The sequence below is a fragment of the Triturus cristatus genome, chromosome 1_2, assembly GCF_964204655.1.
Source record: "Triturus cristatus chromosome 1_2, aTriCri1.1, whole genome shotgun sequence".
In the NCBI taxonomy this organism is placed as follows: domain Eukaryota; kingdom Metazoa; phylum Chordata; class Amphibia; order Caudata; family Salamandridae; genus Triturus; species Triturus cristatus.
The window spans coordinates 766,753,166-766,768,867 of NC_140580.1; the positions used below are offsets into that span (position 1 = coordinate 766,753,166).

The 15,702-nt window shown below is 43.8% G+C and overlaps 1 protein-coding gene across 11 annotated transcripts in view; it reads left to right on the forward strand.

Annotated features, from left to right (window-relative positions):
• SAMD8 (sterile alpha motif domain containing 8) overlaps window positions 1–15,702 on the forward strand; it is a 206,355-nt gene that overhangs the window by 96,966 nt on the left and 93,687 nt on the right. For 6 of the 11 annotated variants that reach the window (XM_085608751.1, XM_085608746.1, XM_085608758.1 and 3 more), the window contains one exon: window positions 4,349–4,941. In XM_085608751.1, the coding sequence (XP_085464877.1) occupies window positions 4,349–4,941 (593 nt within the window). The remainder of the gene's footprint in view (window positions 1–4,348; window positions 4,942–15,702) is intronic. The other 5 variants (XM_085608747.1, XM_085608752.1, XM_085608757.1 and 2 more) reach the window with 1 other exon arrangement.

Consider the following 15,702-nt stretch of genomic DNA (forward strand, 5'->3'; position numbering starts at 1 on the left):
TTTAGCCACGCAACTGTTGATGTGGTTGCACCAAGGATATTGTGCTGCCTAACTAAATACTTAGAAGGTCCCAAAAGCGAGACCTATTGGCTATGCCAATGCTTGTTTTCCCGGTGAGGCGGACCCGACTATTGCACGGTAAAGTAACTTCGATCCCGAGTTGTGCAGCACTATCAAAGTCAGGCGTGGTCTCTTTGTCCATCATGGGCAGGTATATGGCTAAAACTCCGAATGATCTCAAGCAGCCTATCTAACGTTTCGCTCATGCTCCATGTGCTTACAACGAGCCTCCAGATTGGAGACATTAGCTCAATTGAAGGAATTCGATAAGGTCTGAAGGGAGATCTAGTTGCCCCTACTTTTTTCTGTGTTTTTAATCTCTGCATAATAAAACTTTTTCGTTTTTAACTTCCTATTGTTTGTGTCTGTGTTTTTAATGATTTGAATTTGTTCTATTGTCTTTCGTTGACCAGAGTTGACATAGGATAAATATTGCTTACTATAGTCAAAAAATAAAAAGGTGAAGATGAGATGCTGTGCGAGAGCATACCAATTTGGTTATTCTTTACATGCTGGTGAGGTAGTCTGCATTATATTTGGTTCACCATTGCTTTCTCGTTACTGTTACTCCTTTCTCTATAAATACAATTTTAATGTGTCTTCTTCTCTTCTACTGCATGAGGGGAGTTTGTGCATTCACAACATTTCTATAAACATAATTTGTTTTTTCCATTACTCGTACAACCAACCCACATTTCCTCAATATTCACCTTGTCTTTCAAGAAGTACTGTTGGTTTGTGTAGCAAAGTAAATCTTTGCTGGCCCTTCTCCTTGGTTCCTGCTGAAGTGCTGACTGTGCAGTAAGCCATGAGGGCTGATGTCCCTCATCTTTTCAGTCCTCCTATAAATACACAAACAGACCACTTCATTGAGCAAGTACCACCAGGGATTTCTAATGCCCAAATGTGACCAGCTGTACCATCATTCAGTTGCATTGAGGAACTGCCATGTATGTTAGGAAGAGGTGCAGAGTTGACCACTTGTGTCTCCTAGCTTTTGTGCAAATCTTTCATGCATCAACTTCTGGCTTCTAAAGCATATTGCTGGCAGATGATTCAGCTAGGAAAAGATTGAGGACTTTCACGTTGGATTTTCAATCCTAGTGGTTTGAAGCCAAGGGTGCATGCAATTTGACCTCAATTCCATGTACTTTGCTTTTTGTTTGATCTGGGTAATAACTGGCAAAACTAAGGAGTTTTACTTCAAAACAGCGTTGATATAGTCCTCACCCATATTATGAGGAGAACTTAAGCTAACATGTTTGTTGAAAATACTTGTTGACACTCAGGGTAGATATAGAACATTTTCAGTTACTTAACTATTTATTACCCATATTGTAAACCATTGCAACACATTTCTCCAAATCTGTGTCACTCCATTGCTTTAAGTTCTGACCCAACTCTATTTGAATCCATAGGGGCACATTGTCAGAGTGATAGGCTTGCAGTCTACAGTAACCAGAACAAATTTGCCATAAGGATGAAAGCAATCCAGATTCTTGTTTTTGGGAGAAAGCAGGAAGCTTGCTCACGTAGGCTACCAGAATCCTTTTTGTGATGGTTTCCCAATACAAGTACATGGGTATAATTTATTTAAATTAAACCTTTATATATCGTGCCTGAAACAAAATACGTTTTAGCATGTTTTAAGTTCGAACTTTTGAAGAAAGAAATGGAGCATTACACTACAGTTAACAGCTCTCCATTACAAATGTTGAATAGTATAGGTGTGCCATTGTAGGGTACTGCTATCTTAGTTCTAAAGTTATACTATTGGTAATTAATTGTAATATATTTCACATCTCGCCCATCATATCTCTCACTTCACCCCCACCATCTCATTTCATATTGCATCTCATTTCAGATATCCCTTTAAACTCCTAGCAAATCTTGTAGTTGTCATGGGTACCCATGAAGGGGATGGTGCTAAAAATGCTCTTATTCCAGTAAATACATTGACGTTATACAGCAGAGGAGATGAAGAGTTATACCCTCGACACGGCCAATCAAGGCAAAATAGTCCATAATGAGTTAGGATTTTTAAGTACTTACTTTATAGGACGGTCTTGACATGACTTGAGTGGAAGACGGACCCTAGGCGTTCCTGTTGACCAGTATCTGAGGTATACAATTATGATGGCTTGAATTGAGTCTCAAATCTTTCAGTGCAAACAGAAACCACAGCTTTGAATGTTTTCCCTAAAATCTAAATGGAGGCTATGTCTTTTCTAGCAGATTATGGAAAGCAAAATTATGTAGGCACAGCTTTTATTGTGTACGTTTCTGCGGGATAATATTAGGCTGATTTTAAAAAAATATTTGAGATGAATTGTGCCATACAGAATGACAAGTGGTTTATAGCAGTTAATGTATAATAGACCATATAGTTCCCAAGACGCTGCTTACATCAGTAACCTCTAGTTAAGCTTAACATTGATGTTAATGTTAGTTCATTCACAATGTTTATCTGTTATTATTTCAGCCTGAAACGTGGTCTTTTAAAGCTAAGACTGAGGTTGCTAGGATGAACACGTTAGAAAATATATATGTGGCATTAGTCTTGCAGTGTTGTGTCCCATAGTTTTGTTTCCCCCCTATTTTTGCACGCTTAGAAAGGGGTCTTCAAAAAGGCGTTCTATCCAGAATCTGGGAATCTGCTGTTGAAAATGTCCTCGCAGTAGCCATTCTTGTTGCTATTTTTGATTTAGGTTTATATACCTACTTATGGGGGCTTTCAAACTGCCCTCTTCATCCATTTGTCTATTATTCTGTCATCGCACATTTCTTCGCCCACTGCAGCATGCTGCACGGAGCAGTGAGTCAGCCCAATTCAGCCATTGGCTATCTTCACCTTGAGTAATAAATAAATCCGTATTTGAGTGATGGTATTCTGCTCTTTCATAAGGAGCACATTGGCACGCAAAGTAGTCCCCTTCAGTGCCAAAAACTGGTATTGCACTGTGCCTTTTGAGACAAAAAAATTATTTTTGCCTTTTAGCTAATGTTTTCTTTAATATTGGCTAGAGCTCTGAAGTTTCTCCAAAACTAAATTTATTTAAGCAACATGAGAAAACAAAACAATTATTGACTGAGCCAGAAAACTGACAGCCAGTGACCGACCTATTGGCCCTGCCGTTAAGATAGATTTTTTTACAACATCAGACCTTTAACTGGGTACACATTCGTGTGCTGTTTCTCAACTAATACCATATTTTGTTTATATGTATATATTGTGACTATTTTGTTTTATTAACTGTATTAAAACACAACCCAGGTTAGTTCAGATGCAGGTGCTGCCCTTGGAAAATTTAGTTCTCCTTCCCTCCTTATGCACTGTAAGATCCTCAGTAGACCGTTTTCAGAAGCAGGCTGCTACTCGTACTGCACCAGAGTGTGGCGGGAAGGTCCGGGTAGGAAAGTGCGAGGGTGCAGGAGCAACCTTGGGAAAACATATCGGTTCTCTGGAACTAAAGCCGGTGGCTCTTAATACAAACTACATATGATGGTGAATAATTGCTCATCTCTGTCCAGAGGCCACTGAGGGTTGCGCGAACATGATACTCGGTCTGGGACTCTCTGTTCAATGGCCTCTGCATGGGTAGTGCTAAGCCGGTGCACTGCAGTGAAGGAGGAATCGTGTGCTTTACCCTCCAGAGGCTGGGTATTGGAGAAGTTTGGCATGTGGCTTTTTAACCCTTCTAACAGTACAATGCCACCGCAAATACCAGCAGCGCCCTCACATTTTAAACCGTCTGCTTCATCACTAACACAGTAGGACGGAGGGCTCGTACCAGAGATGTGTTAATGGGACACCTGAGCCTGACTCTGTGTTTTTGCAAACCGTAAACACTTTCCACTTGCAGCAGCAGGTGGGTGGGTGTAGTGGAGGAGCCTCTCGATGGTGGGGATCATGTTTGGAAGGAATCATTGGGTGTGTCTAGACCTGTTGGTAGAGGTCCTATCTGTGTGTGCCAGCCCTCTGTCTCTCATGTTACAGTAAGCAAATACTTCTACTTGTTAAACTTTGTAAATCTGTATAGCACATTTTGCTTTCACCTTACCCTGAGTTTTTTAAAGGGATTTTATAATTGTGCCTCTTGGGCCCCTGCCATTCAAGATACCTCCTGATTTCCCAATGGCCTAGTCCACGTCTGCAATCACATTGTGTTCCCAGAGATTGCTTTTGGCAGGCGCACCTTTCTTTGAGAGTTGCTAGAGCTAATATTCACTTGGTATGCGACTGGGATATTTGTCTGGACCATTAATGAAAATTGTTTACCCTTTTCAGCAGATAACCACAAGGATGGCCAGCGGTACCCAGCTATGCATCCGGCGGTGGACAACAAAGCATGTGGCCAAGTGGCTGAAAGAGGAGGGCTTCCATGACTACGTGGATGTGCTGTGCGTGCGACACCGGCTCGATGGCATTGCCCTGATGGCACTCACCGAGTATGACCTGCGCTCCCCACCCCTGGAGATTAAAGTCCTGGGCGACATCAAGCGGCTGATGCTGTGCATCCGCAAGCTCCAGAAACAGCACAGTGATGTCCTTGAGGAGCTGGGTATCAGCAGCGAGGTGCATCCCACCTCCATCTCCCCAAGCACCAGCTCCCTCCAGGGAGCGGACTGGCTGTGCAATGGGGAACTGATCCGGGACTGTGATGCCTCCCCAAATGACGCAGGTGCGGATCAGTACCAATATACAAATGGGAAGCACAAGCAGCCCCCCAGGAGACTGGACCCCGAGTACTGGAAGACGGTGCTGAGCTGCATTTATGTCTTCATCGTCTTTGGCTTCACATCGTTTGTGATGGTGATTGTCCATGAGCGGGTGCCGGACATGCAGACCTATCCTCCACTACCCGACATCTTCCTCGACAGGTAAGAGCGCCCTATCTTGTGCCTGTGCTTGGTGGTTATTTTAAGTCTGGTTCGGTAGATTATCGATGCCTGTTAAAGATTCCAGATTTATTTGCAATAGAAGCAAAATCCGCAGTTGCCTGCAAAGAGAATTAGGACAGCATGGGCCGCAACCGTGCAAGATGGCATTTCCCACTATGAGTAGATAAAGGACAGCACACAGTGTTGCAAACCCATCTTTTCTCACAGACAGCAGAGCAGCAGTACATGCTTTCTTCATCCAAAACAGGTATGCACAGAAAGCATTAGCACACCCTGCCTTACACACAACAGGTACAGCACAACCATCAACAGTGTAAGATGATTAACTCGGGCGCTCCCACCCAGTACAGCACAGACCTAACTTACCCACACTCCTTGTGTTTTCGGTTTCTTGCCCCTGCACACTCTTTTCTTTGTTAGAAGAAGAGGCAGCAACATTGCAGGTCTCTTCACGAACAGAAGACTGTACAGAAATCACTGAAAGTGTAAGGTTTCCTCAGAAGTAGAACTGAAGGGGCTACAACAGCATACACTTCCATTACAAACATACCAGCTATAGCTTAAACGGCAGTAGGGCAGGTTTCCCCAAGGGCATATCGAGCACATACAGCAAAGATGTAATACAATTGGGCAATTATATTTTTTGTGTGTGACCTTGTGGAACTATAAAATGTGTCGGGTGACTAACTTTTCTTTGGTACTTTGTAAGTTAGATAAAGGTTATATCCAGATATTGTATGCATCTTTGGCAAATGTTTCTTGCTGGCAAACTGATGTACAAATTGGAACTAATTACCACCGCTTATTCATGGGGAAAAAACTCTGGGGCTCTATGTGGGCTTGATGGAGGGTGACTACTCATTGACTACGCGGTTTTAAGGAAGGCTGTAACTACCTGCTCCACTAGCTTTGTTTGTGAACCAGATTTTGGACTGTGAAGGAACTGGCAGGACATACGAGAGGCAAGATCTTAACGAAATAGCAAACTTGTTCCTCACCAGCCATAAATAGTCTAACTTGAAGATTGTTTCACTAATCAAATACCATTCAGCTGTCACAAGAAACAAAGGAAGAGCTATTGGGTGCAGCGCAGAGATATAGAGACTACGAGAGCAAGTGGAGCTCTACAGTGGCACCGAAAGGAAGAGTTGAGATTTGCTAGGGGACTGGCAGCGAGAGCAGCCATCTGTAATATTGTAAGAGAGCTAGGATCTATGAAGGCAAGAAGGCAGAAAGTAAGAAACCCAGGGCTGCAAGGACCGAGCATTAAAATCTACAGGGGCGCTTGGAAGAAGGATTGAGCAACACATACCGGTGTGGGGGGTGAAGGGGGCACTAAGATGCACCAGATCTGCCGGGAGGAAGAGGATCCAGTCGCAAGGTTTCTTGAAGAGGGAGCTGAAATTCAGAAGGGTGCAGGGCTGATAATATTGGTGCCAGTAGGTTTGGTTGAGATCCAGAGGGTACCAGGACTTTGTGAAGCTTGACAAATCCGCTGTTTTATTTTTCTCTGCCTGTGGCCCATGTTCATTTCCTCCTCGGGAGTCCTTCTCAGCCAATGGTGCTTTTCACCTGTTGTGAAGACAACTGTGAGTAGCAGAGCTGTTTTATATTTATAAATCTATATAAAGTATCTACATCAAATGAAGTGTGGGGAAAATATGAAGATTTAAAGTTACCACACTGTTCTCCGACAATACAAGTTAAAATGTACATATTTTAAATAAGGAACCAGATCTTTTAGTATCTGTAGATTCAATTCAGAATAAGGAACCCCGTTATTTGCTAATGGTGTGTAGATTGTTTAGACTCATCACCCCAAGAGTCCTTTGCTTGCAGACACTCACTTTTGAACATTTCTTGATTTACCAGCAGCATTTGATTCTGGCCAGTTGGGAAAGCTGTGTTCTGCTGATCTTGTCATAGGCTTAGGTAGTGCTCAACTCTTAGTACCCAATTTTTCTCGTTTGGGGGCTCTTCAGAGTCAATTCCCTTAAAATAAGTGTGTCCGTTAAGACCGAATTAACAGACTCTGAGGTATACCCCAGACTAGAGCGAGTAAGTATCCTGCAGTATTGAAGCAAAAGTTCCTCCAAGATATGCTCCAGGTTGGGCAATATGCAGTAGATGAGATCCTCTCCTGCTGCATGAAGGTTGGCACAAGGACCATGTAGTACCAAACTTTTTTCTTTCAACAGGAATAGTATGGACTCCAGCTTGGCGAAATTGGAAGGAAATCCTTAATTTCCAAACAGTGCAGCTAAGAACAAAAAACAGAGAAAATGTGATGGGAGGAATGCTTGCGAGAAGTCTACCCACTTGCAATAGCTTCGGGTAAAGTGCCATCCCATCCTTCTTTTAACCTCCATGCCACTTCCGTTTGGGCCCAGCCATATGAAAATCAGACTTGACTCTGCTCCAATAGGAACAGTCCAGCTCGAACTACAAGGCCAGATCCTCCCTGAACAGGAACACAAGCAACTTGAGATCGGTTTCACCCTGATGGGGGTTCTTCAGTCAGGTGTAGCTTGGTTCTGGTGGCATAGTGAGCAACGGGACCCATGTCTGGACAGATCTTTCGCCACATAGGGCATGATGTCAAACACATCAGATGATGATAATAATATCCACATTTGTAAAGCGCAAACAATCACCCATAAGGGTCTCTAGCGCTGGGGGTGTCGGTAAGATTAAGCAAGTATTACCCAGAGTCACATGGTGCTGGGATAATCTGCCGCCGGCGATCGAACCGTAATCCCCAGATTCCGGAGTCAGTCGCCCTGGCCGCGGCGTCATACCTCTTCCCTAATTATAGGAGGAATTAGTACAATAGGTCTAACCACTGGCAATTGCTTGGGTAGCATTCCAATCCATCCTTTGGACCACCTTGCCACCTCAGTTTCGACCCAGCCATATGCAAATCAGTTTTGTTCCTGAACCAATCGGAACTGTCGAGCCCGAACTGCTAAGCCAGGTCCTCCCTGAACTGAAGCACAAAGAACCCAAGGTCAGTTTTGTCCTGATTGTGGTGAACCGGTCTTGCGTGGCTTGTGTGCCCGTTTAGAGAGGGCCTGGCTTGGCAGTTCAGGCTGGATTGGTCCAGCTGGAGCATGATCATGGGTGATTTGCATATGGCGTGTTGAAAAGCAGTTAGAAAAGGTTTAACCACTTCCCCTCACTAATAACTTTTTTTCACGACAACCTATAGTTAAGCTTAGAATAAAGAGGCAATTTCAAGGCTCGGAAAGAATAGGATTCTAGTTTATTGCCAGACATGTTTGATCAGTAACAATTCAGGTTGTTTGAAAGCTTCAAGAACACACCTGCGAAGAGAGAACAGGACATATTCTAATATTACCAGCTGAGGCACAGAGCCCATCGCCCTTTTCATCTCAAACCTAAGCAAAGAAGTAACGACAAGAGGTTAAATCCAGTACAAAAAGTTTATTACCGCACACACAGGCACAAAGAACTTAGTGTCCAGCATGACACAAGGTAAGATACATCGAGTGTTCCGGGGGTATATTAGAAGGGCTCTGTGGACGTGAAGGACCCTGTGCACATTTGGTGGGAGTACTCCACACTGCGAGTATATTTTGGGGAGGTGCTAGCGGCCATAAAAGCTAGGCTGGGCTTCTCTTAACCAGGGGACCTGATGCTGTTAATTATTGCCTTGGGATGAGCGGGGTGGGGGGGTGCGATACGTCGATTGGAAAGCAGTGTTTCAGTAGTTGGTGTGTGCCAAGATGGTAATAGCACAATTCTGGAACATCAGTGCCCTCTTTTACCAACTGATCAATTAAGCTATTGACACGATGGCGAAGGACAGACTTTAGAACAACTTCATGAAAGACCGAAATAGCTTTTTGATCGTTTTGCAACCACTACTGAACCGTATTGGCCAAGACTGCAGAGAAGTGTTCTGCGCTCCAAAGTTAACGATGCTATGCCTTTTTGAGGACCTGTAACTTTTATCAGTAGCAGCGGCATGTACCGAAAGATTTCCATAACGAACATAGAAAGGAACAGAGACTTAAACCTGACTAGAGAGAGCTGCAAGACTCCATCTCCTGGTGGTGCGGGGTGTGGGTGGAGAGGGTATCAGATGGGGAGGGTCGAGAATGGGATCTCTTCTTGGTGCTTGTCACTTTGGTTTGAAAGCTCAATTCACATCTTGAAAATAGATGTGAAAGTCTCGCGGTTGAATAGGCAAATGTAGGAGTAAGGGGTTGAAACATATAAAATATATTTCCAAAACAACATTCTAACTGAAGGAGGTACAAGTTGACTGAGGCAGCGGGTGTGTTATTGTATCCTGGAGCTCTGCAGCTTTAACAGCAGATACGATGAAATTCATCTCTGTTATGCCGGGTCTCGCATACCCTGCTTCCACAGATGTGCAGCATTCTCAAACTGCCTTTCCAAGAATAAACCTTGCGGTTGCGCTTGAGTCACTGGCCGTCCCCGGGAAGGGCTGCCAGTGCCAGCACATCCCATGACTGTGCCCGGTACACAACAGAGTGTTTTTCTCTATTTGTTTGTCTCCGTGTCAGACCAACTTCACCGAATGCGTCCGAGCGAGCCTCGGCTTGTTGCTTTCCACGCTGTCATTCTGCCTGCAGGGTCCCGGCCACCAGCTGCGGCGCCTGAGAGCACTGCCATCTAGCGGAGGAGCCAGTGTATCGCCGAAAGCTTAGACTTGGTGTCAAGTGTTCGTTGTATTTTCAGGTGGGCCAGTATACAGCCATCCAGGTTTCTTCCAAGCACCTTGAAATTCTGACTTAAATTCATTCGTCGTTACATACCGTGTGCACCACTGAAAGACAAACAAAAGGAATTTACAATAAACCAAATGAAGCGTGTGGCGCTGTCGCTCAGTTCTGCGCTGGATAGATGGTGGCCCAACCAGTGGGAACACGTTGCTATTTGATGACATCACAGGTCTTAATGATCTGGTTTATTTTGTGTTCAGTACGCTTATAACACTGTAACCCAAGTTTCGTGGTAACCATTTTACCACACGTTCCGTCCATCAGAGATTCCCCCCACCCCCAAACCTAATTTTCCGAGTTCTTTTGTTATGCCCTAGACTGTACTTACTGCCTTATCCAGATTCAACTTCAACCCTCTTCTTGGGCATAGAGTATAGGGCATGGAGGGTTGAAGCTGACTCTGGATACGGCAGTAAAGATGGCTACTAAATCCAAAATGGCATACAGAAAAGCGGAGTAAAATAAAAGGTGGTCTGAAGAGGAAATGATCAGGTTTGCGTTTGCTACATATTGGGTTGAGTGAAGTACACATACGTGGTATTCTATCCTGACCTTAAGATCATCTCTGTCAACGTCGCATAGGAAAAATTAAAAGAATGTGAGCAATTCAGGTGTACTTCTTGTTGATTCGTTTGGCTTTTATAGAGTAAAAACGTCTTGTCAAGCTTGAGTAAGATATAAAGCAGGTTACTTGTGGTGCCCCCTCACACAGTGTACCATAACCAAGTACCGTATGGGCTTCAGCGATGCAAGCATCCCTCCCTCACGGAATATGCAGGTGATTGGGTCAGTAGTGCCAACTTCTTTCGCTCATAGAAGAGGTGCAGTATGGTTAACAGAAGTGTAAGCTTTCCACAGAACCCCAACCGCCCCTTGACACTGCTGCCTGCCTTCCTACGACTATACCAAGGCTTGTGGTGCAGTGGCAGGCTGCTGACGTGTGTACGCGCTAATAACTCATTATTGTGTAATCTTGTGGTTTTTTCTCTCCTATGTCTATACTTGGCTATGTAATTATGTAACCTGTAACTCGCTGACCCTCATGTAAAGCGCTCCGGGTCTAGCCAGCGCTATATAAAACTCTTCAAATAAATAAATGCCAGTCGGACAGTAGGCTGTGGAGACGAGGGAATAGATGGGGTAGGGGGGCTGCATATGGTGGTATCCTCTTTCCAGGCCAGTCGGCCCTGTGCTGGAAGGGGAGGAGGGCACCACTGCAAGGAGGATGTAAAATGGGACATGCAACAGCAAGGCTGTGGACCTGGGACAGGGAGATAAGCGAATCTTTGATTTCTGTGCTGGGAATATTGTGATGAGAAACGAAAGATCTTGCTAGCTGAAGGGTGTCCCTATGAATAAATGCCCACCAGGTCTGCCTGAGCTGTCGCCTTTAGTGTTAAACACATGACCAGCGACTGTGCAGCTGTTAAACAGTACAAGGATCGTCAGAGTAACAGGACAGTGCCAACCTATTTCCTTTCTGCGTTCGCTTTAGCCTCCTGGAGCAGTGCTTCCCAAACTTTTTAGAACCTCGACCCCATTTTTAGACAGATACATTTTCAAGACCCATCTAGATTTAAAGGACACGAGGCAGGCGATTTTTATTAAAAAAAGTTTTTTAATGTAACTAAAGCATCCTGCGGAAGCACACTTCCATAATACATAACCAGATTTTCCATCGAAATGGCCACTAAACTTGCACAGACATACAGTTTTACTCTTAAAACAATATTTCACACAAATGATAATGTGTGAGAATTGAGTTTCAGTAAATATTTATCATTTGTGCATCACCAAGTGAAGTGTCATGGCTTGTTTCGTTTCCATCACACTTCAGAATTACAAAAAACGTGTTAAATATTTGCTTTCCTACCTGCTGAATACGTAAAGTTCGTTTACAGGTATTTACATATTGCTGTGTGTCCAACTATAACAATTGAAGTCATTTACCACTGATGTCCTCAAGTCTAGTACAATTGGGCTCCAAACTGAATAAGCTTGTACACATGTTTAGCACTCTAGAACAATGTCGGGCAGTCCACTGCGTAATCAAGGAGGAAATGTAGCTTTAGATGCCCAGAAAACGGTTAACACAGCAGCAGCAACCAATAAGGTTATCACTTCTGTCATTGAAAATTCTTAATATACATAAAAACAGAATTTATTACACGTAAAACTCCGATTAACCAAGAAACCAGGACTTTCTAGTTCCTTTCTAGCCAGAGGGATTACACCAGACACTATTGCAGCATTTATGTGCCAATGCCAAGCACTATTGTTAGGTTTTATGCAGTGGAAGGTGTTTGTGAAATCCAACTCCCAACTTGGGAACACCACTCCTTGCAAAGGTGTACAGGAAATAGTAACAGCAAAATCAAAGTGTTGTAAGAATACACTTTAAAGGGACCATGGCTCTCCATGATACACTTCAAAGTCAAATTTAGATTTCCCTTTGCACAGTAGTGAGTTTAGTTCAAGTTGCTGATACGATATTGTTCATAGCACTTTGACACACCCGCCACAAAACCCTTCCAAACCCAATACCTGCCTGTGAACACATCTCTAAAATCAACTAAGCTCCCAAACACACTTCGTAAAACTTCCAGTGACTGGGCAAAGTCATTGGAGTCCTAGTAGACCCCTGGCTGGTTGTCCTAGCAACTGTTTTCAGTGGTGGTGTACCATAATGCCCACATAAGGCCCTCGGAGATTGAGAAAAACAAGTGCTAGGCGTGTCTAAAGGTCTGAGGTCAATGACTCAGGTCACTGAAAACAGCAAAGACAAAGCTGGAGACAATGTATCTTCTGGGTTATGGAGTTAGTGTTTAAATGCATTCAACAATTAATCCACTTGAGCTAGAATCCCCAGGGCAGGGATGAAGCTGAGCTAAACCACAAGGCCTCTGGAAGGAAGTGGAAGGCGAGCACACAGGGTTTTATGCACTCTGGAATGACCGGTACAAAGGATGTACATTTGCAACAGCTCTTTCCCTCCCCAGGTGATGCGGTGGATAATCTCAAGATATTGGTTGGAAGGGACCTTGTGTCCTATAGCTGGTGCAGCCCAACGGCAGGCCCCGTAGGTCCTTGCAGATCAGCTGGTATCTAAACCTTACTGGCAGACGGGAATTTCCAAAAGGTGCAGTAAAGCTTCTCCTTACACCAGCCTCGAGTCTCCCCTCGCCCAGGACATTTGCAGTATTGCTTTCCTTTAAGTCCTTGATTCAGACTTAAACCAAGTCTGAAAGTAATGCAGTCCCCAGCAGAGCACTACTTCTTCAATGCAGTCTTTTGTGCTACACTTCTGTGCATCATGCTATATGACAGGGAGTAACACTACTAAAAAATTGTTTTCCCAGGTATCGCTTATTTCACCATTGTAGCAATACTGCAATTATCATCAGTATAATTATGGGTTCATCATTCTTACTTGTAATTCATTTTTCTAAATTACATCATATACCACTTCCCCATTTTAACATGAAGTGTATGCAGTACAACAGAGGCAGTTCTACAATTACTATATAAACCCATCTACTCCGATTTCTATCCAGATATGGGTAGATCTTGGCACTTGCAAATAGGACTAATTCTTTCTCTATATCCATTATGTAACTATGGTAGTATTGAACTAAAAGTATCATATTAAGTGAAGGTTAGACCTAATATGATTGAGGTGAAGTGCAATGTCATGCTGACTATAACAAAGTGGTGGTATATGAAGATTATCATATATATTTCTTTCACAAGTGCTGGGGGTGCCTGCATTATTTTCCCATAGTACGAACCTTCATGGGCAAAGGAATCTTCATGTATTAACCTTTCCAAATGCGACGTAATGATTTTTGATTTGGGATCTATATAACCATAGTAGTAATTCCTTTTGTCTGCTAGGAAACCTTTATATATTTGATGATGTTCATTATGTATGTCTTAATGTCAAAAAATTAAATCAAAATCAGGCTTACATGAGCAAAAAAATAATTAACTCATCCATTCGTGACGTATTTAATCCACGTTGAGTGGGCTGCCCTAATAGTGGAAGAGACAGAGGAGAGAACCTATCTATATCCTCTTTCATTATCTCTTCAGAATTCTCTTTTTTAACAACTTTCTTTAGGATTGTTCACCAACAAGCCTCAATATTAATCGTCTAGAGTATACACATCTGCTGCTTTACCCTCTATCCAGGGGCATTTGTTGTATAAGTTAGCATTTTCAAGAAAGAGATGGAGACATAGCTACACCTCAGCCTGAGGGCTTTAGAGGACGAGGACTCCCACGGCCTCTCTTGGCTGGAGCACCATGCGACAAAGATGTCGGAGACTGTGAACTGCTGCCCCTTCTGCGACTGTGTTAGAGCAGATAGATCCCGGCCGCCGACGGAGGGATTACAAGTGCCAAAGGTGAGCCAGCGATGTCAGAGGGCCCTGGGCGCTGCCCGAGGTAGCTCAGCCGAGCGGAAATACTGAAGAACGGCAGGGCAGCACGTCTCACCTGGCTGGGGGCTGTGGAGGATGCGGACTCCCACAGCCTCTCACAAATGGAGCACCGTGCGACATCAGGTCATAGCAGTGAACTGCGACCCCTTAAGCGACTGTGTGAAAGTGGAGAGATCTGGCCGACTGAGATCGATGGTGGAATTCTACTGGACCGGGACGGGAGTCCTCCTTCTCGGAGGTGGCGATCGTGTGTGGGATTTCACCTCATGCAGCCTGGTCTTTGTCCGGCAGCCTAATTTTTGCGCCTCCAGGTGGTCTCTACCATCGAGAACCTCGCCGACATCTTATCGGTTGATGGTTCAGTTCTGGACAGCCATTTTGTGCCCTTTTACTGGCCGTCTCCGCAGCCAGACCACTTCAGCCCGATGAGTGAAGCCGGCCCCTGGTGCTGCGATGCTGTACCCCCGACCGGACAAAGGATCTGCATACATTACTTTAATGGGACCCCTGATATAAACCTCTTTTTAATAAGAGGTACACAGGACTTCTTGATTTAATTCCTACTACAGGGTATAAGATTGAGTCATCAGTTACTTACGGTAGTGAAGCCTTAAGAGGTACAGATGCAAAACTGCTGGACATAACTATCTCAAAAGCTTACAGAGTCCTCCTAAACCTACCACCATATACCTCACAGGCTCAAATCCGGCTAGAATTTGGTTTAACCAAGCAACTACTCACTAGGCGAGGATCATACATCAAATGCTGGTACAAAATAAAGAACTCTCCTGAAAACACACTGAATCACCAGCTTTGGGAAAACCTGCGCGGCAGCTCTACTGCACTTGCAAAAAACTACCTAGAGAAGTCACTAGTAAAGACAGGTCTAAAAGATCTATGGGAAACTTCCCTTCCGAACACACAATTTAAACGTGTTGTAAATAAGAACATAAAGCGACTCTCCTTCACAGAGGATAAAGCTACCTTTGCTCATAGACGCCACACATGGATGATACTGAGCTCTTGTAAATCGCCCGGGTTACAGGCATACTTCGGACTGGGTTATTGCAGGAAATCAAAAGAAGCATTTTTAAAACATAGGCTCGGAATCTTACCAGCCATACCCCACTTACAACCTTGGCTAAGAAAGAACTGTGGGCCCACATGTAGGCTGTGTGGCTTAGGGAAAGAAGATATGGAACATCTGATATGCTCCTGCAAAAAGCTAAAAGAGGAAAGAATAGCTCTCCTGAAAACCACCTTCAACGAACTTAACATACGTACACGGAGACAAGCAGTCATTTCATGCTTCGACCCAAGACTTTTACATCTGAATGGACTGTTGGTAAAATTCCTGAAACTAGTTAAGTTTAAACAACCTAAAACAGATGACGGTGCACAGAAAATCAAGGAATCATGAACATTTCTTAAACTTTTACTTTTTAACTCTTACTCTCTTTTTAAGACTGTTCTCAAATTCAGAAATTGATGAAATGTGTATTTATCATGAACTTTTGTAATGGTTT